This window comes from Dreissena polymorpha, chromosome 8 (genome assembly GCF_020536995.1).
Source record: "Dreissena polymorpha isolate Duluth1 chromosome 8, UMN_Dpol_1.0, whole genome shotgun sequence".
Taxonomy (NCBI): domain Eukaryota; kingdom Metazoa; phylum Mollusca; class Bivalvia; order Myida; family Dreissenidae; genus Dreissena; species Dreissena polymorpha.
The window spans coordinates 54507407-54535262 of NC_068362.1; the positions used below are offsets into that span (position 1 = coordinate 54507407).

Sequence of the window (27856 nt, forward strand, 5' to 3'; positions counted from 1 at the left end):
ACTCTCTACTGCTTACCAGTTTTAGCTGTCTTTTATTCCTGGCGCAAAATACACACATGTTGCGTTCCTGCAGCCATGTTTAAAATGTTGTACCTTCTTTTGAAGAGCTCACTGTTGCTTTGTACCCACAGGAAAATTATCTACCCACATAATTGTTACTGTAAGGACACTTTGGTGAAGGATGCAGGAGACAATTTTTAAAATTATATAACGAGAATATATAATTCTTACTGACTAAATATTTATACAAATTGACTGTTTTAAATATCATACTTTGTGTTTATGGATAAAAAATTATTATGAATAAAATACAGATGTGTGTAATTAAATGTTAAAGTTTGAATTTGAATTAAGGGACATGTAAAAACACCCATTTTACGAATTTGTGATGTGCCCAAATGTCAAAATACTCAAATTTTAACACAAACGGCTCTCAGGTTTAGACCAAAATTGACCAAGTAACAATAATTTCTCAAACAATTATTTTGTATTAGTTTGCTCTTACTTAAACATTGAAGGGAACGCTTTTTGGGCGAAAATTTATATTGACTCTAATATTGAAGAGTGTTTTCACATAAAGTCTATTGACGGTTTTGATTTTAAACGTCACGCATTTTGTGCAATATTAAAATTCTGTTTTAGTTTCGTATTTTTTTTAATTTTATTATGTTTCTAAACTTTTGACTGAAACAAATTTAGGCAGAGTGTTCGGTTATGCAAGTATATAACTCGTGCATTAAATGGCGTAAGCACGGCCTTTTTGCATATATACATACAAAAATCCTTGTTGTGTCAGCGTTTTAAGGATTAGAAACAATAACAATAACACAATAACGCATGAAAACACATTTATAAAATCTACATTCGAAAAATTACAGACATTTGACAAAAAGCAACTATGCAAATAATTATGTTTATATTGTAATTTATCAGAACACATTGGGAGCATGTAGCATAAATTCAGCGTCTATATTTTTTTCGCAAAAATGTTAAAAATAAATAAATAAATATTTATTATTTATTCAAATAAAAACTTTGGTAATTAAGAATTTTGTGCGCTTTTGTAAAGTGCTTGATTTTCCATCCCACGTGGAATCACTGATTACTCAGATATACTTTGTTATTGGTTTGCCGTCGTTCGGGTTTTCCCGTTATTTTTATTTAGTATTGTTAAAACAATGGAAACAAAAGAGTCAACCGAGTAAAATAAGAGACTCGTTTTAAGTTCTTCCGCAAATAAACACTTACAAAACACGCTGGTTTAAGACATCCTGGTTAAACATTCGAAAACAATTAAACTACAAAGTTCCGTTAGTTTGAAGTGTTTGAATCGTCGAAAATGTTTCTTTTTCAACGCGTGTGCAGGCCTACTTAAAATCGTAAGTGGACTTTTAGCAAATACTTAATTTTAAATCACAATTTTGACAAAGAATATATAAACATGGTACGCAATCTCTATGGTTTTGCGAGATATTCGCGCTGCTTCTACGCTTTCAGGTTTCGGTGCTAAGCAACGCCCCTGCGTTTCCATTGGTTGATTGAACTCGCGGCGAAGTGAGGCGGAGTTTAACATTGTTCCGGGTTGGACGGAATTGGCTGAACAGATTATGGGTGATGGTTTAAACACCACTCTCCTTATGTTTAAACACTAACAATTTATGAGTTTCACACAAACGACGTTGCTTAAGTCTTAAGTGCTTACCACTTTTGCAAATCTTCAAAGTTATATACGCTCTCGGTTATGTAGTAGAGATATAGGCATTTACTGAGATTTTCAAGATTCGCATCTCTTTGAAAGCACTATGTATTCGAATCACAGTTGTTCAACACCGTTCTTAGTTAAGGACATCTTGACTTGGACCGAACAGCAGCAGCAAGCGGCGCATTATGGAATGGATTTTAATAGTTTCCATATGAACAATGGAGGTTACTATGGATACGAGAGCTCGCGACTCGCAGACCAGATCGGACAACCGATGTCGCCTATGATGGGAGGGGGCAGTGCGGCACCCCCGGGAAACCTCGGCGGAAATTCGTGTCTCTATAGCAATAACGTCAATACGTCACCTTCCATGCAGCCGACGTACACGAATCTCACGTGCAGCCCCAATGTGTCCACAATGTCGTCACTGACGTCCGGAATGCACGCCTCCTCGGGAATGCATCTACCCACGCACATCGCCTCCATGTCGCCCAAACACGAAGGGTACGACTCCCGCACCGGGATCCCCACCCCCGGGTCCGATCATGAGGATATCCACGGGCCGTCCCACCCCATGTCCCATGGGCAGTCCTCTCAGGGAATGGACGACGGGACGGGGATGAGTTCCAACCAACAGCCAAACCTTCAACCACCTCATTTAATTAAAGAGGAAACATCGGACGAGCATTTGCTCGATAAAGGTAATTTTTATTTACAACTGTTAATTTTCCGTTTTAATTAAATTAAATTAATTAAATTGTAGGCCCGTTGGTTAGTAGCAATTTTCTCAAACGGATATGCATGTACGCTTGAATAAAAAACTTCCTCATGTATTCTGTGTCCTAGACAATTTATGATAATCTGTGGGAAAGCTTCTGGTTTATTTAGGACTCACTCAAGAATTCAGCTAGTAAGACTAACCTGTGCGTTTTCAAAAGTTGCTAAATCGATAAATGAAACATATTTAGAAATTAAACAAATAAACTAAATCGATATTGCAAAACTAACAAACGATATGAACTTTTATGAATGTTTTTTTTTCGAACTTGGAGAGAAAAACCCCACTACATAATCTGATACATAGAATTTTAAATAGAATATCGTTAATCAAATACACCAATAAACTTAATGACGTCACATCGCACGTACATCTGTTGCACGTGCAATCGTGGTGTTCCATGGTCCCGCGATGCACGAGTTTAAACAATTGATCTGTTGATATTTCCTCTAAGTGCCACTCTTCAAACGCTCTTACCGGCAGATTAGATTTAGAAAAGGTAAGCTGATAAATAGATATGTGCTATTGATACGGCCAACCTATTGTGAGTACTTTAGACTTAAGATGAATACTTAAATATTATAAAGTAGAGTGTTTCCTAAAACCCGAATTATTTTCTAACTAGACACTTGGAATAATGGTGCGTGCTGGTATACGGTTAAGTCGCGTCGCTTATATATTAAAAGAGACGTATTGCACACTTTCGCTGATGTTTCGGACTTATTGTTATTAACGTTGGATTACTCTGAACCTGTGGACAAATGGAATTAAATAAAAATAAAATAAAAAATAACTTAAAATCTTACATACCAACCAAAGTTATAATAGTGTGTAAAGTTTTTATTAAATAAAGGAAGTAACAAGCATTGTGAATTTTTGCTCAAACGATTTATTAATTAATTATTATTCAGCAGTTTAACTTAAGCTAAATTGGCATAATTTTAAAAAGATTTGGTCAAAACATAAACGCATCTGTAAGAGGAACAATAATTCAGACATTATTTGCAACTTCAAAATATACACATAAACAACAAGAATTACATTCGTATATGCGCTTAATAGTTTGCAGTCGCACGTAGGTCCTGTGAACAAGGTTCGCTATCGACGGTCGAGGTATTTAGTAACACAACGCCGGGCCATCTGGCAAGCCCGGGTGCCTGATAACTCCCGGGTCGGACAACCAGAGAGCCAGTATTTACACTTTCCGGCGCGTAGCTGTCTCCTAGTTACATTCCGCGCAGTGGGTCTGGACGAAACTTGTTTTCTTTTTGTAAAGCGTGTTCTGATTAAATCGTATATCTGCTGTGAACGATCACAATTCACGAAATATTTCTTTAAAAAAAAGGGAACAGTTTAAAATCCAGTCTTACACGTATTCTTGTATCTTAAAAATTTAAGTCGCTGGCTAGTTTAAGACAACTAAAGCTTTGCATTACTTTGTACGGTATGAAAAATTATAAAATAATTATAGAACAGTTTGAATGTGTCGTTGTATTTCGGCGGTTATCATGTGTATACATGTAATTCTTAATTCACAATACAAAATACGTTTAAGTCGTGGCATATTTAAGTACATGTATATGGATCTCAACTATAAATGAATTAATATAGTAATAAATCCAATCAGAATGCGTTGCTGGGGTAGATTTTGTTTGAAACGTTTGAGTTAATTTGGCAGAAAATCGTTCACATTCTTGGATTATTGAATAAGAAAACAATGTCATGGAAAATACTGCCTTTAAAGTCGATCATATGCATAGAAATAGTTATAAAATAAGTTTTTCAATGGCTCTCTATACTATATCTATTGGCACGCCTTTTTTAGGAGATTGCATGTTATTATAAATAATATTGGAACGTTAACCGAAATACCATACGCATATCTAATAAAGCAGTGTAGGAGAATTTTTGCATAAAGTCGTGTTTGGTTTTTCTCAAAATAACATGATCTATATATATTCATAAACATTCCGTACAAATGTTTATTTTTTTTTATCGAGACAAGCATTTAACAGCCAATAACTTTCAGATAAAAGAAATCATTGTCCACATATTTTGCCATATCCTCCGCCATTATGTCCACGAATCATTTCGTACCAGAATGGCTCAGAGACAATGTAACAGTTCCTGGGGAAATAGTCGCCGAGTCGCGCCCAACAATGATATATTGTCCCTTGTTTCTGAAAACAACAGTGGGTGTTCATAAGTACACGCAACGTGCATCTTGTTGGACAACATTACTGTCTGTGGGAAAATGTGCTGTCCGGAAATAAAATTCGCGCATAAAAGACACAATGACCCGTTAATATGAACAAACAAAGACACATGCGGTACATACGATATAAAATATGAAGATGACAATGATCAGAAATATAGCCCATGGTTTCATATTTCTGTGTTTAAAAATATATAATCGATGCCATTATACACGTATGTACAACCATGAACACCGCGACAATAAGCATCATCTTCGTTGTGATTCTTCATAATAAATTCACTATCCTCGTTGCTATCTTCGTTGCTATGTCTGACACGTGCAAATCAGCATCCTTTGCATTATAATAAGTGTCATCATCCTCAAAAAGCATCACAAGCATTAATATTATTATTATTATCATCACACTTTTTGGGATAATAATAAGTATCGTCTAAAGTCATTGCCATTATCCTCATTTCTATCACTTATTATTCCCTCGTCCTCATCATTTTCATTATCAGCTGCCGCATCAGCATCATCATTATTTATCATCACAATCCTTATTTTCATACGTATTATCGACAAAATAATCAACATCATCGTCATAATCATCACAATTAGTACCATCTTCCTTAAAAAATTCCACAACAAACGTGTAATTATCATCACCCTAGTTCTAATTAAATGAATTAACTTCAATCTCATACTAAAGTGTTATTAGTATACGCTTAATTTCTCAATGCCATTTATTTAAAACAAACCTTGCAAACATCTAATCTATGCAGGCAAGAAAAAAAGGTATGAAAGGCCAAGTTATTATCAAAATGCCAAAGATTGTGTTTTGCCTGTCTTTTTCTAACCGCTAAGTTATACGTTCGCAAACTTTCTAGCAACCGCGAGCTACAATCTGATATAAGCGGAGACCTGTTTTTATGAATTATGTCTACATGGTTCAAAGGTTACCACAAAGGACAATACAGAAATATTCTAAATATAGAAATAAATATACTTGACATCCCTAATTTTGGAAATAAATTGATCCAATTAGAAGGATGGGAGAGTCCACTAGGCATAAATGGGTTAATATGGGTTGACTAGCTTACGTTGTTCTGGTAATTTTCATTGCTTCGAGTCAAAAGCTATCAGTATGTCAAATGGAGATTACAGACTGTATTGGGCGGAAATAATAGCCATTTATTTTCAAACGGTTAGTAACATGAACCTATGCAAACTGTATTCGGTTGATTTGATATTTCTACTTTAACCCATTTATGCTTAGTGGACTCTCCCATCCATCTAAATTGAATCAATTTATTTCCAAATTAGGGATGTCTAGTATATTTATTTCTATATTTAGAATATTTCTTACAGAAATTCCTTTAAGAAAACAGCGTAGACCCAGATGAGACGCCGCATCATTCGGCGTCTCATCTGGGTCTACGCTCTTTGCCATGGCCTTTTATCTAGACGCTAGGCAAAATTGGCCATTTCACTATATCAATTTTATATTAAGTAAGAAATATATTAAAAAATATATTTTCAAATTTGTTAAAGATTTAATTACGTTTCTTTTTTTTTAATCATTGACATAAAGTTGTAAGAAAAACTGAATACTTAATAGATTGTGTGTTTCGCATATTCACGGAAATGGCAGCATTGTTTTCCACGCCGGAAAAATGATGAAATTGTCAAATTATAACTCTAAATTAAAACAAACATTTCTGCTATAAACAATATTTTGAGATTTCAAGAAACGGACTCGACATTTCTATGGAATTAACCGTTTAGAATCCGCTGTGCAAACCCAGAAATTAATACGTGGTCTCACTGTTTCTAATTATGATCCGGAACCAGAAAGGGAATCCCTGTCGCGAAAATATGTTACAGTGTGCGAACCGGCGGTGATTATGGGGTCACAACGCTATAAATACTCGTAAATATTGCTAGGGTTCCGCGCGGATCAGTCTAAAACGTGGGTCTCAATTTACGTTTATTAGGGATAATCACGTTATTAACGTCATGTCCGTGTTTTACGTTTATTATAACTTTATGGGATGAACCCTCATTAATACGGACGTAAAGTTATAGTTGGCGCGTTTCAGACGGAAAATATTTGGCTCTCTATAGTGTGTCGCGAATCTGCTGATACATTAGGAAATGTGTCCGGTTTGTTCATGTTTTTCATTTATAACTTGTCTGCGATAAGGAAAATTGTCGCTTCAATTGCGATTTTGTCATATTGCCAACTTGTTCTCAACTCACAGCAAGAACCTTTTCTTGCGTCACATTTTGAAACCCAGAGCGCGCAAATCATCGTCCCAGATTAGCCTGTGCAGTTCGCTCACGAAATAAGCCCGGTCTTCCCTGAATGCGACTCATCATTTTATGGCAAAGAGATTCCAGATCATACCTTCGAATCTACAATTGATCTCTATCACATAGAATGAATGTTAAAGTTTTCACGCAAATATACTTTTTTAGAATTGTTATATGTAATTGATCAACGGGGAATCACGATTCCAACAAACTCTCTAGAGAGCCACGGGATGTGTTATTTTAATATGCAACATGCTTCATGATCAATAAGCTAAACTTCTGATTATCACCTTCGATTGAAAAAAATAATATGAGACGCGTTCTGAGAAAACTGGGCATAATGCATGTGCGTAAAGTGTCGTCACTTTCAGGGACGACACTTTCCGCCTTAATTGGATATTTGCTAATATGATACTTCATTTGAACAAAAAAATGTCTTAAAACGGAAAGTGTCGTCCCTTATTAGCTTGTGCACATTGCACAGGCTAATATGGGACGACACTTTACGCACATGCATTTACACCCGGTTTCTCAGAACGCGTCTAATATATTCTTGTCAACTAAATGTTTGACACCTATGCGTACATTTGGTAGCATCCATTTCTCTTCGATATTTTAATTTTCTGATGTTGTTTTTTAAACTAATCTATTTACGTCATCTCCACGTATTTATCAAAATCTCTGTGTTATCCAATGTTCTGTGCTAATACAAATTTGATTCGGGTTTGTACATTTAAGACTGACTCCCCTTCAAGAATTTATTGTATAATACCGCAGAATTTCCGCAATATTTTGTCTCATGATTTGATATCGACGGAAATATAACATATAGCCAGACTGATTTAAATCTCAACGAAATATGCAAAAGATTGAAGATCTTAATTGCAATTTTAATTGCCTTTGCCGGATGATTTTAGATATGATATTTATACTTTTGTCCTAATTGCCGTATTCAAATGAGCTTTATATTAAATTTTATGGATTTATTTGACGTTTTATCACAACTTCTTCTCAAGGTGTTGGCAAGTCAAGATTGTATTAGCCGCGCAAACATTCGTGACAAGCTCTTAACCCATTTATGCCTAGCGTCTAGTAAAAAGGCATTGGCAAACATGATGCGGCGTCTCATCAGGGTCTGCGCTGTTTGCTTAAAGGAATTTCTGCAAGAAATATTCTAAATATAGAAATAAATATACTAGACATCCCTAATTTTGGAAATAAATTGATCCAATTTAGAAGGATGGGAGAGTCCACTAGGCATAAATGGGTTAAGAACCAGATTTTTTGCGCCGTTTTAGTGCAACAGTTGAAAGGCGTTCACTATTATGATTTGCGGATAAAGCGGGCAACACAATCGGAACAGTTTGTATGACCTGTCGAAAAAGTAAAATAGAAAAAAGTATATATTATAGGAAATAACAAAACCTTTTTCATTTAAAAAGAATACTTCTAGTTCGAAGCGATACATGACTAACAAACATGGCTTCAGGTTTGTTTGTTACAGTGCGTAAAGTGTCGTCCCAGATTAGCCTGTGCAGTCCTCACAGGCTAATCACGGACGACACTTTTTACCTAAATTAGACTTTTGTTAAGAAGAGACTCTCTTGAAACGTAAAATATCACAAAAGCAGAAAGTGTCGTCCCTGTCCGCACAGGCTAATCTGAGACGGCACATTTTGCACATGCATTTAATCCCCTTTTCACAGATCAGGACTCAACTATCAGAAGATTGAAAGGGGAGCCTTTCGTTTGAATACAATTAAGATTCTTAATAACGGTACAGGCACACAGTTGGGTTAGTAAAGTACATAAACATATAGTTGGAAATAACCATTTCCATTGGACTAGAATTTTTAATGACAAAAGTATGTCTTGAAATCTGTTATAAGTGAGATGGACCTTAACTTAATTGTTAATCCTATAAGACACTCAGTGGCCATTGAACCGATCACTTAATGATTGAGAATCTTAATTGAACATTCATCGAGTGTGTATTCTTCATCTTTAATTGCACAAGATTTTAAATTGAAGTGTTTTTTTTTATCGATGCAACGTAGTACATAACAGTTTATATTGGTTGGAAGTTTATAAAAGGCTTTATTGTGATTGTTTAGAGCAAATTAAGTGAAGTGGTTAAAATTTCACACGTTTAAATGGTAATAAGCGAGAACGTGAACAAAAGACAAAGGGCCTATGTGCATAACAGAACAGAACAGAACAAATATTTTATTCACTTAAGCATATAACAGCTCATCGTGATCAATATAACCATTCATACATGCGTGAAAAAATACCGTAAATAAAGATAATAATAAATTACTCGTGAGAGTGTTGTGTGTTAATGTACACACTGAATTGAGTATTCATACTCAACTTTATATAAACAACAACAGAGGAAACAGCAAAAATACATAGATAAATTACATAATACACTGAAAATGTCAACAAAATTTGGCGTCAACAGATTAAAACACAGTATATTCATTTCATATCAAACGGTTAATAAATAACCATTATAAAAGTAGAGTTAAACAAAAATAACATTATTTCTTTTCTTAAAACATGTTAAACAGTAAATTGCTAAATTTCGAAGGGTACCTTTATTATTACTATTTAAGAGTTTCAAAAATTTATGCATACTTGGTCTTATTGAATAGTATTTTGATATATATTTTGATCTTTCTTCTAAATAAAATGGACATCTTAGTAAAAAGTGATATTCGTCTTCTAAATCGTTAAGATTACCTTAAGTACAAATTCTTTCATTTCTGATAATGTTATAATGTCTACCAGTTTCAATTAACAGATTATGTGACGATTGACGTATTTTAGCAATCATGTTTCTATGCTTTTTATTGTCAATGACATCTAAATACACAGATCTTTCAAATACAGGTTTAAGTTCCTTAAAAAAAAGAAATGGAGTGGATGAATCAACGTCATAACGTTATCGATTGCGTAAAGAAGTATCTATTTTTACCCCCTTTGATGCATATATTCGCAAGTAAAGGACAGCGATACTGAAACGATACCATTAAAAGATATCTAATAATATACTTATAAATTGCTCATCTGGTGTGTGGCTTCATTCAATTTTATGCCAACAGCTTATTTATTATTATTATTATTATTATTATTATTATTATTAATTATTATTATTATTATTATTATTATTATTATTATTATTATTATTATTTATTTTTTCTCTCGTTGGTTTTATATTTTTAATTTTATCAAATACACACATCTTAAAGATAAAGTAACAGAAACAATCAGAATGTGCAATACTATAATACAAAACTTTGTTTCCGTAACGTACCCGCCCACCGGCACGGATTGAATATATATCTCGAAAAAATTGCGCCGAGAACGCAGGGCGGCGATTCCGTGTAGATTTCCGACTATTATCTGCCGATTTCCTACTGCGATATAAGACTAAATAAAAGCCGTTTATCCCGATCTATCTTTTTAATGGTTGTAAACCCGATTAATTCACAACGGGGCTCGCCATCGGTATGGGAAGAGAAAATGGTGTGTGTATGAGGTAGCTGTCTGGTTCATGAAGATTCTTTTTAAATTCTTATTTCATTCATTGGATACGCCGATTATGTTTTATCTCGTCATATATGGTTGTTACTTTCTTCCCAACACTAGTAAAATGTAAGTCTATGAATTCATGGTCGATAAAAGATCAAAAGGACCTGTTTAAGGAAAGTTCTTTAGGGTAGATATTTTGAATATTCTGTGTAAAGAAAGAATGATCTCTGTTCGAACTGTCTCCATTACTTCTACGTATTACATAAAAACACTGAAATATGTTTGTTTTATTATAAGAAACTCTACTGCTTTTCTTTATGTCTGAGTGTACAACACACGCGATATTCGAACCAATTAGACGTTAAGGAAAGTTTTATCTCCGGATACAGATTTTGCCTTTGGTTTCCGGACTCCAAATCTAACGAAGGAAATCGTACTCGCGACCCGGTGAATAATTATCAGAGGGTGGTTTGTCTGTAAGACTTTCATATGACAGCCTGTCACATCGTCACCCACTTAAGTAACAGACACTCTATTGTCAATTATTTTTGGAAAAAATGCCATGGCTGGTTTTATCAATCTCCCCGACAGTCGCGGACAATACCGATTGATCCGGCTTTTAGCATGTCAGATTGTCGACTTGTTTATTTACCGGGTTTAGAAGAAATTAATCCGGGACTCGCGACACTTCATTATCTTTTGGTAAATAAATGGCGTCTGAAACTCTAAACAAATAAGAGGAACAACTGAGCAACTTCAAGACCTGTTCAGCGAATCTGAATATGAAGTGTTGACCTGTTTTTTTTTTTATAACCAAAATGTATCATTCCGCATGCCTTTTACCTCTCGTAGTTTCTAATTAAAAGTGTAAAGTGAAATACCATTATTTCTGGATTTTTGCAATAACTATTCACTGGCCAATGGCCCTTTAGGTTCGGTATTAAACATATAGAAATTAATAATTGCGTGTTATACTGGCTAATTTTTTAATATCTATTCCACAAGCAGAGTTCAAACAAAAGCATTTAATTCGAATAGAAAACGAACACGCTGTCTCATAAATCATCACATAATTATTCTTGGCTACCGGTTATTATTATGATTATTTAAAATAAAACCGATTTTCATTAGAAGTTTAAAAAGTATTGCCAATGTAAACCACATTATTATCACTCAAAAAAATAATATATTTTTTAATTTTACTAAAAAAATTTGATCTAAATAAATGTACCATTCCCCGACATTAATTTTACATCCAAATATTGAAGTACACTGAATATGGTTTTTCGTCATTGGCGCTGTATGCATACTTATATGGACTTAAACCGTTTTGTTTTCTTGATAGTTACAACGCATTTAATTTCTAGATAAATATGGGAATTTTCTTCATTGACGCAATCCAAACTTTAACTTAAAGAACATTAAAAAAGCATTCTATAATGCTTAGGTAGATTTTTGTGTAGCAGATTAATAGTTATATTAATTATTTTAATGAATTTATGAAAATATTTTACAAAATTTGATTTTTTTATCGTTATTGGTATCTCAGTGGAGCTTTTTACCTCGCACTTATTGCGAATAAATGTGGGCGTTTTATTAATATAATAATTAATAAAATATGTACGATAATAAATGCATATACGTGTAAGGTAGAAATCGCAGTAGAATTCAAATTATAGCCATAAAACTTATTTTTCTCACGATTTCTCAGTTGGTTAATATAACGAAACTGCGGTCGGCGAAATTTATCATCCACATTCATTTTCTAACGTTGATGGAATGATGAAAAATCATATCATATACGTAGCAACATGTTGTCGCGATCTTATCTTCACCGTATTCCAAATTTTTGGGTTACAGCGATACACGCGATAACGTGCTGTCTTTATTTCTTTTAATTTTCTGGTATTTTACAGAGCCTTTGAACTCTGTTGGATGTATGAAAATCGTAGAACAATGTCTCTGACGAAGGCGTTTTTATTTACGCAATGGTGTCAAAAAGGTTTGGTTGTAAAAGTCGCAAATTCAAATAAATTTGAAGTGAAGGTTGTTCCGATAAAATATGTATACGATGGAGTAAACGTTTAAAATACATTTTCTAATAAGAGAATTAAAAATTACGGATTTTTTTTCATAAGGGTTTTCATTTTTCTTGTCAGGAATTTGACCTTTGTTGAACAACATTTTAATTTTGAAAGTGCGTTAACGCACCAAATTTTTTAATTTAATAGATAGATCTAGTTTCCAGTACACATACCGTTTTGTAGTTCTGCACTTGAAAAGTACCTGCGAAATTAATTAGAAATAAACAAATAAAACGAAATTTTAATCAAGGCGAGTGTCTCTGACATATTGTTTTTGCTAATACACATGCGATAAACATCCGACACCAAAAAACAACCATTCATATGTATCAAGATATATGTATACATGTACTACCGGTCGTTAATAAACAAGAGAACATAAATTGCAATCCGGACATTCAAAGGAATTGATCCCTGCTTATGTTCTTTCTAGGACACACAGTAAAACACCAAACACAGATAATAAAATGCGCATGCTACTGACAGATCTTAAACTCACGATACTTCTTGAATCCCCAACATCAAAACAGGGGTTTGTTCGCGGCGGAACGGATCTAAATGTTCGTCGCTATCGTTTACAAATTATATTAATCTTAATGCGCCTAACTAGATGCTAGAGATAGTTGGGACCCACTGTGAGCGACGCAGGAACACTGGGTTTCAATCCACGCCTCGTTTGTTCGCGAGATCCGCAGAGATCTGACGAGATGTTGGTTATTAACGCGCAGACCTACCCCGCGTGGAGATATGCTTAGTATTTCATTAATTTACTTCTGAAAGTTGAGATTATATTCAACAATTTAAACAAAATATAAGATCGAAGCATCCAATACAATGTTGCTATGGTTTGTTTGTATACATGCACATTCCAGTTTGAAATTATACGATTGATATTAATATCATTATCACCATAATCATCATCAGCTTCTTCTTTGTCTTGTTTTTCTTTTTCTTCTTCTTCTTCTTCTTTTTCTTCTTCTTCTTCTTCTTCTTCTTCTTCTTCTACTACTTTTTCCTCTTCCTGTTCTCCATCATAATCTTCTTCCGCAGAACGTAAATTTCATTGCAACAACAAAAACAACAACAACAACAACAACAACAGCAGCAACAACAACAACAACTACTACTACTACCACTACTACTACTACTACTACTACTGCTACTACTACTACTACTACTACTACTACTACTACTACTACTACTACTACTACTACTACTACTACTACTACTACTACTACTACTACTACTACTACTACTACTACTACTACTATTTCTACGACTACTACTACTACTACTACTACTACTACTATTACTACTACTACTACTGCTACTACTACTACTTCTACTACTACTACTACTACTACTACTACTACTACTACTACTACTACTACTACTACTACTACTACTACTACTACTACTACTACTACTACTACTACTACTACTACTACTACCACCTATACTACTACTTCTACTACTACAACTACTACTACTGCTACTGCTACTACTACTACTACTACTACTACTACTACTACTACTACTACTACTACTACTACTACTACTACTACTACTACTACTACTACTACTACTACTACTACTACTAGTACTACTACTACTACCACGTCAACTACTACTACTACTACTACTACTACTACTTTTATGATTATGATTATTATTGTTATTATTGTTATTATTATTATTATAACAACAACAACAACAACAACAACAACAACAACACAAACAACAACAACGACAACAACTACTACTACTACATCTTCTATAATTATTATTATTATCATTATTACTTCTACTACTACTACCACTTCAACTACTACTACTACTACTACTACTACTACTTTTATGATGATGATTATTATTATTATTATTATTATTATTATTATTATTATTATTATTATTATTATTATTATTAGTATTAGTATTAGTATTAGTATTAGTATTATTATTATTATAACAACAACAATAACAACAGCAAAAAACAAAAACAATAACTATTTTTCTACTAATAATAATTTCGTTATTAAAAATAAAATGCAATATAATAATAATAATAATAATAATAATAATAATAATAATAATAATAATAATAATAATAAAAGAAAAAAATCAACGTGGTTGAAAATGTGCATTATATATTTGTCTGAATACAATAATAAATCTTTTTTATATTCTTCATTTCAATTGTTTTAATGAAAAAATAGAACATCGACGTAACGTGTATATGATATATTTGCAATCTATTTCATTTAATGGATAATGCCAACGATCGGGATTTTATCTGTTAACTTTATAGCCAGTATTAACACAACTATGTACACGGGTTAATTGTTGAGACTGTTCGGCTACATAGCTTTACCCTTCCCCACTCGGAAACAAAGTTAAGAGGGCTATGTGCAACCAGCATCAACCCGGAACAGCCTGCTTGTAACTCTTGGTCTGTTCAGGTTTATGCTGTTTGCTGTTCATTAGTATCTTAGAGTTGGAAATGAAGCCTTTAAAACTTGAATATAGTAAAAGGATTTAACTTAAATTGAACTTTTTAAGGGACTACAACTGCGTCAAAATACGTATCTAAGTGGTAAAGGGTTAAACGCGTATCTAAGTGGTAAAGGTTAAAATACGTATCTAAGTGGTGAAAGGTTAAATGAGCCGCGCTCTGTGTAACATAAAGAGTAAGAGAAGACGAAATGCCGCACACATGTAACTTCCTCGGCGGCATGAGGATAGCATCAAAGATCAAGGAGCAGTACCTAAGAAAATCCCGCGTGCCGTTTGCTCTTAATAAAGCGTGACGAAATATAACATCTTTGAGAGTCAAAATTTTCATAAGGTTGTTTGAACGTCGCTATCATGTCCCGCCTCAATAAAACCAGCGTTGTACGCCATTTGACGGGACTTTGGTAAATATGTGAGGGTCACGCAGTTCTCTTATTGTCCGTTGAGTGCAGTCATGATAAGGTTTCACATTGGGGACACACCTGGAATTGTTGTTGTTGATTGTTTGTGGGATGGGTTCGGGGTTGGTGGTGGTTAATTTAGAGATAAAATAGTGTTTAAAATATATTAATGTCCATTATTATATATAAGCTTGTAATACTACTTAATAGTAAAATAGATATAATTATGAATGCGTTACATCTGCTTTGATAGAAGTAAACGATAGATGAAATGAAAATATTTTCATTATTATGTATGTGCGTACAAGTCAGCATTATATTTTTACTTTAACTGTTTCGATTAAAGGCTTAACTAAAAATTAATGTTTGTTGCAATACATTTTCTTTAGGCAGTAAAGTAATGGTAATCAAGGACAAAACTTTTGCATGTGATATAGATTGTACTAACATTTGAATGAATAACTGATATCGACCGGCACTGTACAATGTTTGCACATGTTTGGTACAATTATTTAACATATACACACATCGTGAAAAATATATACCATAAACGACTGTTTAATGAGATAAATACGTACTTTAAATGTATTAGAATAATTAAAGTACATAAACACATACATATATATTGTTTTGTAAATATGTGAGACTATTGCACTTTAGAGTATCCTCACAAGTATGGTTTGCGGCTCAATATTTAATCTGACGGATACAAGAATACTTCGAGATATTCCCACCTCGTCATAAATCCATGCTTTTACGATCATATTGTTTTGTTTTGTTTCGATGGGAGGGATTCCGAACAATTCATTCTTTGAATAGTTATGGTTGCCATGTACGAGCAAACATTTATGCATTTCTATTGGCCAAGTGTTTGATTGTTGCATCATTTCATTTATAGTAGGAATTTCAAACAGTATTTCGATCAAGTTTGACGTCTATGAATCCATGGTGATTTCACATTGACAGTTATCAAACAGGCAAACGGTCTTTTACTAACTGTATTACTAGTTAACGTAATTTCCCAGATGTCTTGCAACCGTGTTGTTGATATTGCACTGTTTTAACGACAAACAACCATCAGCGGCGCTTATTTATGTTTTAAGTATAAAGCAGCGATAAACAAACGACTGAACAATATTACATTGGTATTAATTGGTTTTCTAACAATGCGTTATACAACATATCTTAAGTTGTCGTCTTTAATTAGCCGAAATAACTTTGTTATATTTAATAAGCAGGTGGTACCACAATAGATTTGGACGATGTGACACCTTTATTTCTTAAGAAAGAAACGATCAGTTACTAGAATATCATTTGGTTACTTTCCCAACGTTAACACTTTAGAATTCGAAAAATAGTTTTGAATAAAGCTTCTCGGTTGTTAATAATGTTCGAATGTTATACGTGATTAATTTTGTAAATGCAGATCAAGTGTAAACTTATTTGAAATATATTACAAATAAATGCACATGTTCCAAAGATGACAAATACTTTCCAAAGTATTGTCACATGTAATAAAACAAAACGAATAGCGTATACAGTGTACATAGAGGAACGTACTTAAATCAAGGACATTGAAATAACGTTAAAATATAGTTTCGTTGACGAGTTATTGTGTGTATTAAACTTATACAATTATAGAGTGCTGGTATTGCTTAAACGATGGAACAATTATTATTTGTGTGTTCTTTTTTTTAGTAAATTTTCATGTATTGAAAACTCGTGGTTCACCTAAATACAGGTATCCGACGGTACCATGTTCGAACCGAAGAGATAGTGGCCTTCTTAGTTTTGTTTTGACAAAAAATTCTGGTTAAATGAATAGTTACTCTCGATGCTTGCATTAAGGTAAAATATTAAATTGTACACTGTAAAAGAACAAGTGTCTATGAACAGCTACACATGTAACTTATAAACACCTAAACATTTATGGCGTTAACTAGTAATGCTTAAAATAACACGTATTTTATTTATCGCTGCATGCGATACTGGTCAGCAAAATCAGCAACAGCAACTTCAGAAAGTGGGCGCACATGCCGACATAACATTCGAGTCGTGTTTTGAGAAAACTGGGCATAATGCATTTGCGTAAAGTGTCGTCCCAGATAAGCCTATGCAGTCCGCACAGCCCAATCAGGGACGACACTTTCCGCTTTTATGACATTTGTCGTTTAAATGAAGTCTATTCTTTAATAGCAAAAATCCAATTAAGGCGGAAAGTGTCGTCCCTGATTAGCTTGTGCGGACTACACAGGCTAATCTGGGACGACACCTCACGCACATGCATTATGCCCAGTTTTGTCAGAACGCGACTCATTCGATTGTCATTGCAGTGTCCGGTCGTCATCGACTTTTTTCAATGCATCGCAGTTTTTGTTACTATTGCGGAGAACTATGTGGTTCTATGGAATTGAGGGGATCTGACATTGTTTAAAATAAGTATGTGACATACTTGCATATATATTATTCATATATTATTCTGGTACATTTAAAAATATTATTTTGTTTTGATTTTCAGTTTAACACGTTCATTGATTGCCCCGTTTAGAATTTTTTTTTTAACTTAAAATGCCTTTTTTGGCTGGTAAATTGTTCGTATAATGTTTTACATTAATTTATATTTCACGAAAACGCTTTTTAAGAAAAAGAAATAACTGATCAACTTAAATCGATTATATTGATAAAACATAAGTGTTTTCGCATTTGTATGTACATAATAATTATCATGTTCATGACACATAAACTTTATGCGTCCAACCATCGTTCGAAGAGTTCTTTTCACATTAATGTCGACGGCGTCGCTTAATTTATGTCATCTAAAAGGGCGGGACCCAACCGAAATTTCCCCACACCTACAAGCGATCAGACCATTTAACCGGATACATATTGCATTTCATGTGGTTCATTGAGGGATTTCTGGGCCCTTAGAAGGGTTTTATTCCCCGTTAGCAATTAATGCGTTCCTTCAATAAAACCGCTAATAACCTATACTTGTTAAATATCTTTTTTGATAGTTATTTTTACATCAAAGATTGACTGGTTCTCATTCATCATTTCATTAATGTTTTACGTAATTTATATGATTGGAAAGTGGATTGATGACCAAGTCATTAAATCCTGGGTTAGTGAACTTGTGATGATATAGTTATAAGTGTTCATTTGTTCCTGAGAACACAATATAAATTGCCATTCCCAATAAAACTGTTTGCTGTAACTGAGAAAAATGTATGTCTTGTTTCCGCAAGCATTTCCTCAAATAAGATTAAGCATTGTTTTAATTTTAGATGATAACATGTACATATTTTTAAAAGATGTTTTTTTGGTTTTATTGATGCATACACTATTTGATATAGACAATGCAATGTCAGTGGATAATAAAACAATACGTTTTTTTATAATTGCAAAATAATAATAAATTAATGTAAAAGTTCGAATCTTATTCGCATTATCCTGTTTCCCAATTAATAAATAGAAATAAAAATTGTTTTGCTGTTCTTGCAATTTTATCAGTTTTTATACAGGGCCTCAATGACTTAACAATACATTTAAGGGTGTCAAATAAGAAGGCAAAATCCCAAATAGCAGACAATATATACATGTAGTTTACGTTATTCTTTAAAATTTATTGTTATATTTTATTGACTCTTCATTTCAATTGTTTTAATGAAAAAAATAGAACATCGACGTAACGTGTATATGATATATTTGCAATCTATTTCATTTAATGGATAATGCCAACGATCGGGATTTTATCTGTTAACTTTATAGCCAGTATTAACACAACTATGTACACGGGTTAATTGTTGAGACTGTTCGGCTACATAGCTTTACCCTTCCCCACTCGGAAACAAAGTTAAGAGGGCTATGTGCAACCAGCATCAACCCGGAACAGCCTGCTTGTAACTCTTGGTCTGTTCAGGTTTATGCTGTTTGCTGTTCATTAGTATCTTAGAGTTGGAAATGAAGCCTTTAAAACTTGAATATAGTAAAAGGATTTAACTTAAATTGAACTTTTTAAGGGACTACAACTGCGTCAAAATACGTATCTAAGTGGTAAAGGGTTAAACGCGTATCTAAGTGGTAAAGGTTAAAATACGTATCTAAGTGGTGAAGGGTTAAATGAGCCGCGCTCTGTGTAAACTGGGCTTATTGCATGTTCGTAAAGTGTCATCCCAGTTAAGCCTGTGCAGTCCGCACAGGCAATTCAGGAGCGGTACTTTCCTTCTAAACTCGATTTTTGCCTAGAGGAATCTTCATTTAAACGAAAAATTCCATAAAAGCGGAAAGTGTCGTCCCTGAAAAGCCTATGTGGCGCTTATCTGGGACGACGCTTTAAGCAAATGCTTTATTTCGAAAAACGAAACTTAAATGTAAGATATTAATTTGAAACAAAAGTGTACGCGATATATTTGAAAAGCAATTATTCACGTAGGGAATTTAAGCCATTCCGGTACTGGTATAGAGCAATCCTTGTTACATTGAGGCATTCTGGCATCGGCCGAGTGGAGCCGAAATAGCTGGTTTTGTTACAACAGACAAATAAACCAAGACAAATATTTATGCCTGCGTAAACTTACCCTCACTAAAATATTCCTAGCCCTACATCGGGAGGCAATTCATCAAAATCCACAGCTGATTCTGCGAAGTGTCTTCACCTTAATTACTGCAGTTTTTACAATTTTTGGTCTCCTACAAACGGGGCGAAAAGACGTTCGTAAATATCGATTTAAAAGCTTTGTGTCGAGCGTTGTTCGTTATGTTATTTTCCCTTCTGTTTCTTTTCCTGCTTCGACTCAGCATCATTACCATCGTGTTTTCACTGTTGTCATCGTCACCACCCACCTACACAATCATCACCACCACCTATACCACCATCATCACTTGTCTTTGCTAACTTAGTTTTGGTCTTTATTTTTTAAATTTAAAAATAACTTCATGCTTATGCTATATTTCAATATAATAGCGTAAATCATTTTGATAAATGGGAATAAAAAAAATATATGTACAATGCACCCATGAAATTGTGTTGTATTATTCAGATTCTCAAGACGGGGCAGACCACGACGACGACGAGTCAGAGAAGTCGGAGGCTTCGAGCGGCGTTAAGAAGGAGCCCAATTCCGGAGGCGATAACCAGATGAAGTCGCGGCAGCGCCGGAAGCCGCGAGTCCTGTTCTCGCAACAACAGGTGTACGAACTCGAGCGCCGTTTTAAGCAACAGCGCTACCTGTCGGCCCCTGAACGCGAACAGCTCGCCAACATGCTCAAACTCACCTCTACCCAGGTCAAAATCTGGTTCCAAAACCGCCGCTATAAGTGCAAGCGTCAAAAGCTTGACCGAAACTTGGAGTTGTCCACAATGTCTGTTCCACGGCGCGCGCCCGTCACAGTGACTGTTAGAGACGGGAAACCGTGTATGCTAGGTACCAGCATGCCCCCATCATACGCGGGCGCGCCTTATAACGTGAACATGTTCCCCGGCTACTCTAACTCCTACGCGCCCTCATATAACAGTGTTAATATGGGCTCGCTTCCGGGGGTCAACCAGATATCGCCCCAGGGTGGGGGTTACGTCCAGCAGCCTATGCACCAAGCAGGAATCCGGGCCTGGTGACAATGAAAGAAATGACTTATTTTTAAGTCAATAAACTTAAAGTCATTTTAAGATATGCGATGTAACCAATCATCCAAATCCTCCATTACAATTGAATTGGTTCTAGTGCACATTGCTATGCTAGTCAAATGGTAAACCGAGCTGTAGGTGTGGATGAATTTTTTATCGTCGGCGCCAAGATTGATTATTAAACTATGGAGTGTGTACAGGAACCCGGGTGCAATAAATTTATGTGCCAATGATTTCTAGTCCCTAATTATATCTATAATATTGTAACATTTATTTTTAAACGCGTTTTTCTTTGATAAGATTTAAACGCAGCCGAACGTTTCTACTCTGTACATGTTTGCTTTTTTATATTATCTTTACCAATATATAAAAATAAATTATATATTGATGTTGATATTCAGTGTATGTTATGGAAAAAGTAAATAAACACGTTTTTTAAATGTTGCAGAAATACAATTTATAGCGCAGAAATACAGTATAAATATATGCGTTTTAATATAAAATGAATAGTTTTCCTTAAACAAGATGAAAATAAAGATAATACGTACATGTATATTCTTTTTGTTTATGGTTGAGAATTCACATTCAGTTTGATTCATGCCCATATTCCATATGTTTTGGAATGCTTGTTAGAAAAAAAGAGGGTAAACAATTAATATGGTTGTTCATTACACATCAAACGCAGGTAGCAACAGTTTAAATGTATACATTATTATCTTAAATTATTTCTACGCTGCTCAAAGTTTCAAAATGTAAAATGGTAAACTTTTTTTCAGTCTATATTAATCTACTATATCGATTTTATTATTGATCAGGATGTTGAGTTTCTGTAATTTATATTAATGGACATTTCGCAAATATTCGGATGTATTTGCGTTATTATTGTGCTATTTAATTAATATTTGTCCTTGTAGATTTTTTCTTTCCTGACTCCGCTCTTGAATTTTGAGACTTTAAAGGCCTAAGTACACATGTACATTGTTTTGAAACTATTGTTTCTGAATTTTTTGGTTTATCGCAATAATGACTTAATGTTTTTTGTTTATATTTTATAACAATCTAAGTGGATAATTACATAATGTAATCATTTTATTTGCTTTCTAACATTTAACAACTATTAATTTATTGAATAAATAAAATATCACGTTCTTTTGGGTATAGTTTTGTTATGTTCTTTTCAAAGCTATCCTAGTAAAAAGTTCTTTAACTGCTGTTTGAAACAATATTTTTATTTTGTCAACGCTTGAACACACTGACTTATTTGTAATTAATTACTTATGACTTTATTTGAGATTTGAGTTGATGTTTAAGTGTTAAATGACCTGTGGAAGTTTAAAGAATTTTTTTATTTTTAAAACGATTACTATGTGATTCAAATCTTTGACCATGGGATAAAGGATTTTTACCACTCGGTCATTCTTTGTTTATTAATTTTACCTAGAAGTTAACCCATTTATGCCTAGCGTCTAGAAAAAGGCCTTGGCAAACAGCGTAGACCCAGATGAGACGCCGCATGATGCGGCGTCTCATCAGGGTCTGCGCTGTTTGCTTAAAGGAATTTCTGTAGGAAATATTCTAAATAAAGCAATACATATACTAGACAAACCCTAATTTTGGAAATCAATTGATCCAATTTAGAAGGATGGGAGAGTCCACTAGGCATAAATGGGTTAAAGATCCGCGTGTTCTTTATGAAACACAAGACACACTCAACATAATACAATGTACCATGGTTGAACACTTTATCATTTAAATATTTCAATAATGTCAATTTATGTTGGGGCTTTATATTTTTGGGATATGCTATATTGCTAAAATGTTGTTTGTGTTGTTGTTTATTAGCAATTTAAGAACCGACATTTACTTTGTTATATTTTTGTAATTTTATTGCTAGAGTGCAATGTCTCTCCTATATGTGCATACTCATTATGTTTTTAGGAATCTGTCAGTCATCAATCTGTAAACAGGCCCCTTGATGTAACAAAGATCGAACGATTGTTTCCATAATTTGGATGTTTTGATAACGTTCAAAGTACGAGTATGACGGACATATTTTGATGTATGTTATTGATTTTTGTATGCAATGCTGTGCCTAAATATTATATCATTTTCCATTCGTTAGATTGTCTGTTTATATGGCAAATTGTTGTATATTTTGTGCAAATGTATATACTTTACTTAAAAATGATTTTATGACGTTTATTTTACAATTATATATGCAATAAAGTTATTTCCAAATAAAACCGCGTTTTACTCTTATTTTGCACTACCGAGTGAAATGTAATATATCACAAACACTTTCGACAGTGACTTTATTTGGCGTAGAAACAGCAGTAACAGTAGCAGTAGCAGAAGCAGCAGTAACACAAACAGCCATAACAGCAATTTATTATTTATTTAAGCCCGAACTTTATCGTGGGTTGCGCTTTTTCCGTCAACAAAAACATGGATAAACATTCTTGTGACATGTACTGCACAAGTTGGAACTGCAATGAAAACAAATAGACAACACATAAAAGGATCAACGTTTTAACAATCACATATAGATACATTTTTTTATAAACTATCAACACAAGAAAAAACGACCGCGGTACAAACATTCATGCAATGCAAAGGCCATAATCCAATGTATGAACATGTAATATCGACATGAACTCAAAACAAAAGGCTAAATACTTATCTGTTAACTATAAGCATGCGACACTTTCCGCTTTTATGATATTTTCTGTTTAAGGAAAGTCTCTTCTTAGCAGAAATCTAGAATAGGCGGAAAGTGCCGTCCCTGATGTGAGAACTGCACAGGCTAATCTGGGATGACGCTTTACGCACATGCATTATGCCCAGTTTTCTCAGAACGCGACTCATTTATAAATCCACATTAATTAGGTATGTCTATGTTAGCAACAGCATAACCAACACTAATATGTCTTGTCCATCGATAAGTGAAGTACATAATATTATTGTCTACAAATGCAAGGGTGACAACTCATTCAAATGTATCGGTGATGTTTATAGAATTGTCGCCCATAGATACACCCACGACAAACCATGATGTCGGCCAAACCGACGATTGCATGCGAGGAGAATGGCCATGTAACAACAACATCATCATCATTACGAACAACAGCAGCAAAACAGACAAAGCTACTTGGAACAGAAATGCAATATCTGATGTCGAAACTTTATTTACATTATAAAAAATAAAAAAAAACAATAATAACACAATTCAGATGATGTGTACTCATTCTGCTAGTAACTGCTACGCACCAGTAAAATATGCGCCGGAGAGAAGACGGTATGACGAAAATTATATGAGAAATATTGGATATACCATGTTGAAATGCTTCAGTACAAACAAATCAATTATGCTCGTTACTCTCTTATAACGTCAACAAATTAAATATCCTCTTCTCTGAAATACAGAACTTTTTTTGCAATTTAGACACGTATTTCGCAAAGCAATAACAATAACAATTGCAATTTAACAGAGGAAGTTGATATTTAAAATTGAGTCCCATCGCCCAATGGTGAGATAAATCTTCCAATTCATATTTTAAATACGAATTTTTATTTTGAAATTTTTTAAAATCATTACAACAACAACAACAGACAAACTGGTATTTCTGTAACGCGAATAATTATGCGATATCTCTTGATTATCAGCGGTTTATTTGCATTTCTACACAGAGAATACATAACGTTGCAGAGACATGCAAGGGAAGGAATTAAATATGTAAACGGCAAATGTTCGGAAGAAGATTTATCCCCCTTGGATCAATTATTGCTAACGCTAGGGAATACCTGGGCCGGGCATCACGAACACGCTGATGTCAGTATTCTTGTTCTGAGTTTTTTCCCCTCAATTTTGGGGTAGAGTATCTACTTTGTGTTTACAGATGTCTTTATTTAAGTTTTGAGTTTCACTTAACCCTGAGTTTGAGTCATTCTAAAGCTGAGATTTGAAATTGCTCGATAGCTGACGTACATTCTCACTACTCAGTGGAGCGAAAACTGAAATCTCATCTTCTATGTGTAACTAAACAATGAATGGATCTAGATAATCGACCCAGGCATATACACCATGATACAGCAATCGAAGTTTATTTATCTTTTGTAAAATTTGCAAGAAATGCAGCGTTGCGACATTTTAAGCAAAATTCAATCTTATTAAAAAAAGTTGCATCAAAGGTCTTCTTAAATAAGTTTATATTAGAACGCCAGCTTTGACCTGGGTAAGTTTAGCTCAATGGGTCATTGTCGACCTGAATCGGCTTGAAGTCACCCCAGGGTGACGAGAAACCGATTCATGTCACCCTGGGGTGATTCAAACCGATTTTTGTCACCCGGGGGTGACTAGAGGCCGATTCATTTCATCATAGGGTGACATAAAGCCGATTCTAATCACCCGGGTGTGACTAGCGTCGGCTTGAAGTCACCACAGGGTGACATGAATCGGCTTGAAGTAACCCAGGGTGACTAGAAGCCGATTCATGTCATCCTGAGACGACTTCAAGCCGATTCATGTCACACTGGGGTGACATGAAGTCGATTCTAGTCACCCGGGGATGACTAGCGTCGGCTTGAAGTCACCCCAGGGTGACATGAATCGGCTTCTTGTCACCCCTGGTTGACTTGTGGGCCATTTCAGGTCGACAATGACCCAATGAGCGTTAGTTTACAACCACTGTAAGCAGGTTTATAACACAACTATTTATGAACTGTATTGCAAAATGCTTAACAACTCAAATCATGATTAATATGTCTGAGCGAGCTGAGATGAAAATAATTCATTACTGCTTTTAGACAACTAGCACGTTTGATGATCTTGTTCAGTAAACATTTGAGAGGGTAAAAAAAAGTTAATCACACGAGCATACAAAATGCGAATATGGATTTCATTACTTTACTATATAGTTAGTGTTTTTATATTTACAGGTAAGTAAGAAGTTGGTGAAAATTGTCAGTTTTACGTGCAAATGTGGGCATACACTAGGAGCGTCTCACAGAGTGCTGGTAAAATGTTTAGGCCGCGCGCTGGAAAACGGGGATCAATTCATGTGGATTGGGTGTTGTCTAAGACTAACCTGTGACGTATGCACAGGCTTATCAGAGACTTAACTTTCTGCTTTTATGGAATTTTTCCTTAAATGGAAGTCTCTTTGAAACCGAAATCCAGTCTAGGCTCAATGTGTCGCCCCAGATTAGCCTGCGCGGACAGCACGGACTAACCTGGGTCGACACGTTACGCCAATGCATTAAGCCCGGTTTTCACAGAGCGCGGCTCATGTACATGCGAGTTTGATGCAGGTGTAGGAAGTCTCCCGCAGGTGTAGGCAGTCTCCCGCAGGTGTAGGCAGTCTCCCGCATGTGTAGGCAGTCTCCCGCAGGTGTAGGCAGTCTCCCGCAGGTGTAGGCAGTCTCCCGCAGGTGTAGGCAGTCTCCCGCTAAAGGCATTCTCGCATGCGTGCAATCTAATGTGGGTTCATCAAACCCTATATTGTAAACATTTGTATTAGATCTAATCGGTTATTCACTGCAAATGATCACCATTAGGCAATCTTAGTTAATGCAAGTGTGCATAAACAGGCATTGATATTCCATTATATTTAGTTAAAAGTCAACGGTAAGCATGCTCAACTAAGAAAATAAAAAAATCTTTTAAATCCTTAAAGTTTTTAAGGCTGATACTTTCCAAACATTTACTCTCAACAGTATGTATAATAGAACCAATCGAATGTGTTGTGTTTTTTTATTAATATGAAAGTCAGTTAAAAGTAAGTTCAACTACTATGGTATGAGAATGTGAATGTAAAACTAAAATTATTCAAATATGAAACTCGTTCAAATAAAGAACATATCGATAACGATATCATGTATATATATATATATATATACATATATATATATATATATATATATATATGGGCCGCGCTTTATGAAAAAGTGGTTTAATGCATGTGCGTTAAGTGTCGTCCCAGATTAGCCTGTTGAGTCCGCACAGGCTAATAAGGGACGACACATTCCGCTTTTATGATATTTTACGTTTAAAAAAAGTCTCTAATTTAATTTAGCGAAAATCTAGTTTAGGCGGAAAGTGTCGTCTGCGGACTGCACAGGCTAATCTCGGACGACACTTTACACACATGCATTAAACCCCTTTTTCACAGAGCACGGCCCATATATAAAACAATAATTGATCTTCTGGTCGCTATCCACGGATCATTTATATCGAAATATGCACGCACGATAAACATATGTTAACATACATCTATAGCAGTCACACGGGCGATAAATCCGATTTAAAAATGTGTTCATTCATGAGGATATATATAATCGTACACGAACTAAAGTGATTAATAACAAACTGAAAAGTAATCGATTAGGTTTGCTTATAATAATCCTCAAGTATACTCAAGTATATAAATAGTGTACTAAATAACTGTTGAACGTTTCAACTGTTAATTTTCTTAATCTTCTTTGACAAATTATTGGGGCACATTATTTCAGGGTGAAACATAAGAGTCTTATGTAGAATTAATATTGAACGTTAATCTTAATTGATACACGCACAGTCATCTCCAGGTTTTTATTAAGTTTGAAAAAGTAATATTCTTTGTAAGTATTAACGTGAATGCTATTTTTTTTAATTTCGGAATGTAAGCTGCATACCAGTGCAATCAAAAGAATAAAAAAGTAATTCAGAACAA

General features: G+C 34.4%; 2 protein-coding genes across 2 annotated transcripts in view; one reads left to right on the forward strand and one right to left on the reverse strand.

Moving 5' to 3' along the window:
• Positions 1-1623: 1623 nt before the first annotated feature.
• LOC127842043 (homeobox protein ceh-22-like) lies at positions 1624-23392 on the forward strand. Its single transcript, XM_052371360.1, has 2 exons — positions 1624-2403; positions 20566-23392. Exons 1-2 carry the CDS (start codon positions 1803-1805, stop codon positions 21138-21140), a joined length of 1176 nt encoding a protein of 391 aa, XP_052227320.1. The 5' UTR covers positions 1624-1802; the 3' UTR covers positions 21141-23392.
• Positions 23393-24316: 924 nt separating this feature from the next.
• The window catches only part of LOC127841553 (uncharacterized), a 74047-nt gene continuing 70507 nt past the window's right edge, over positions 24317-27856 (reverse strand). The window contains exon 2 of the mRNA XM_052370454.1: positions 24317-26641. The gene's annotated coding sequence lies outside the window, so the exon portion shown is untranslated. The remainder of the gene's footprint in view (positions 26642-27856) is intronic.

Excerpts from the sequence above, each read along its gene's own strand:
- LOC127842043 (XM_052371360.1), top strand. The coding sequence starts at position 1,803 with ATGTATTCGAATCACAGTTGTTCAACACCGTTCTTAGTTAAGGACATC. Across the intron at positions 2,404-20,565 it reads CGAGCATTTGCTCGATAAAG|ATTCTCAAGACGGGGCAGAC; the intron begins GTAATTTTTATT and ends TGTATTATTCAG.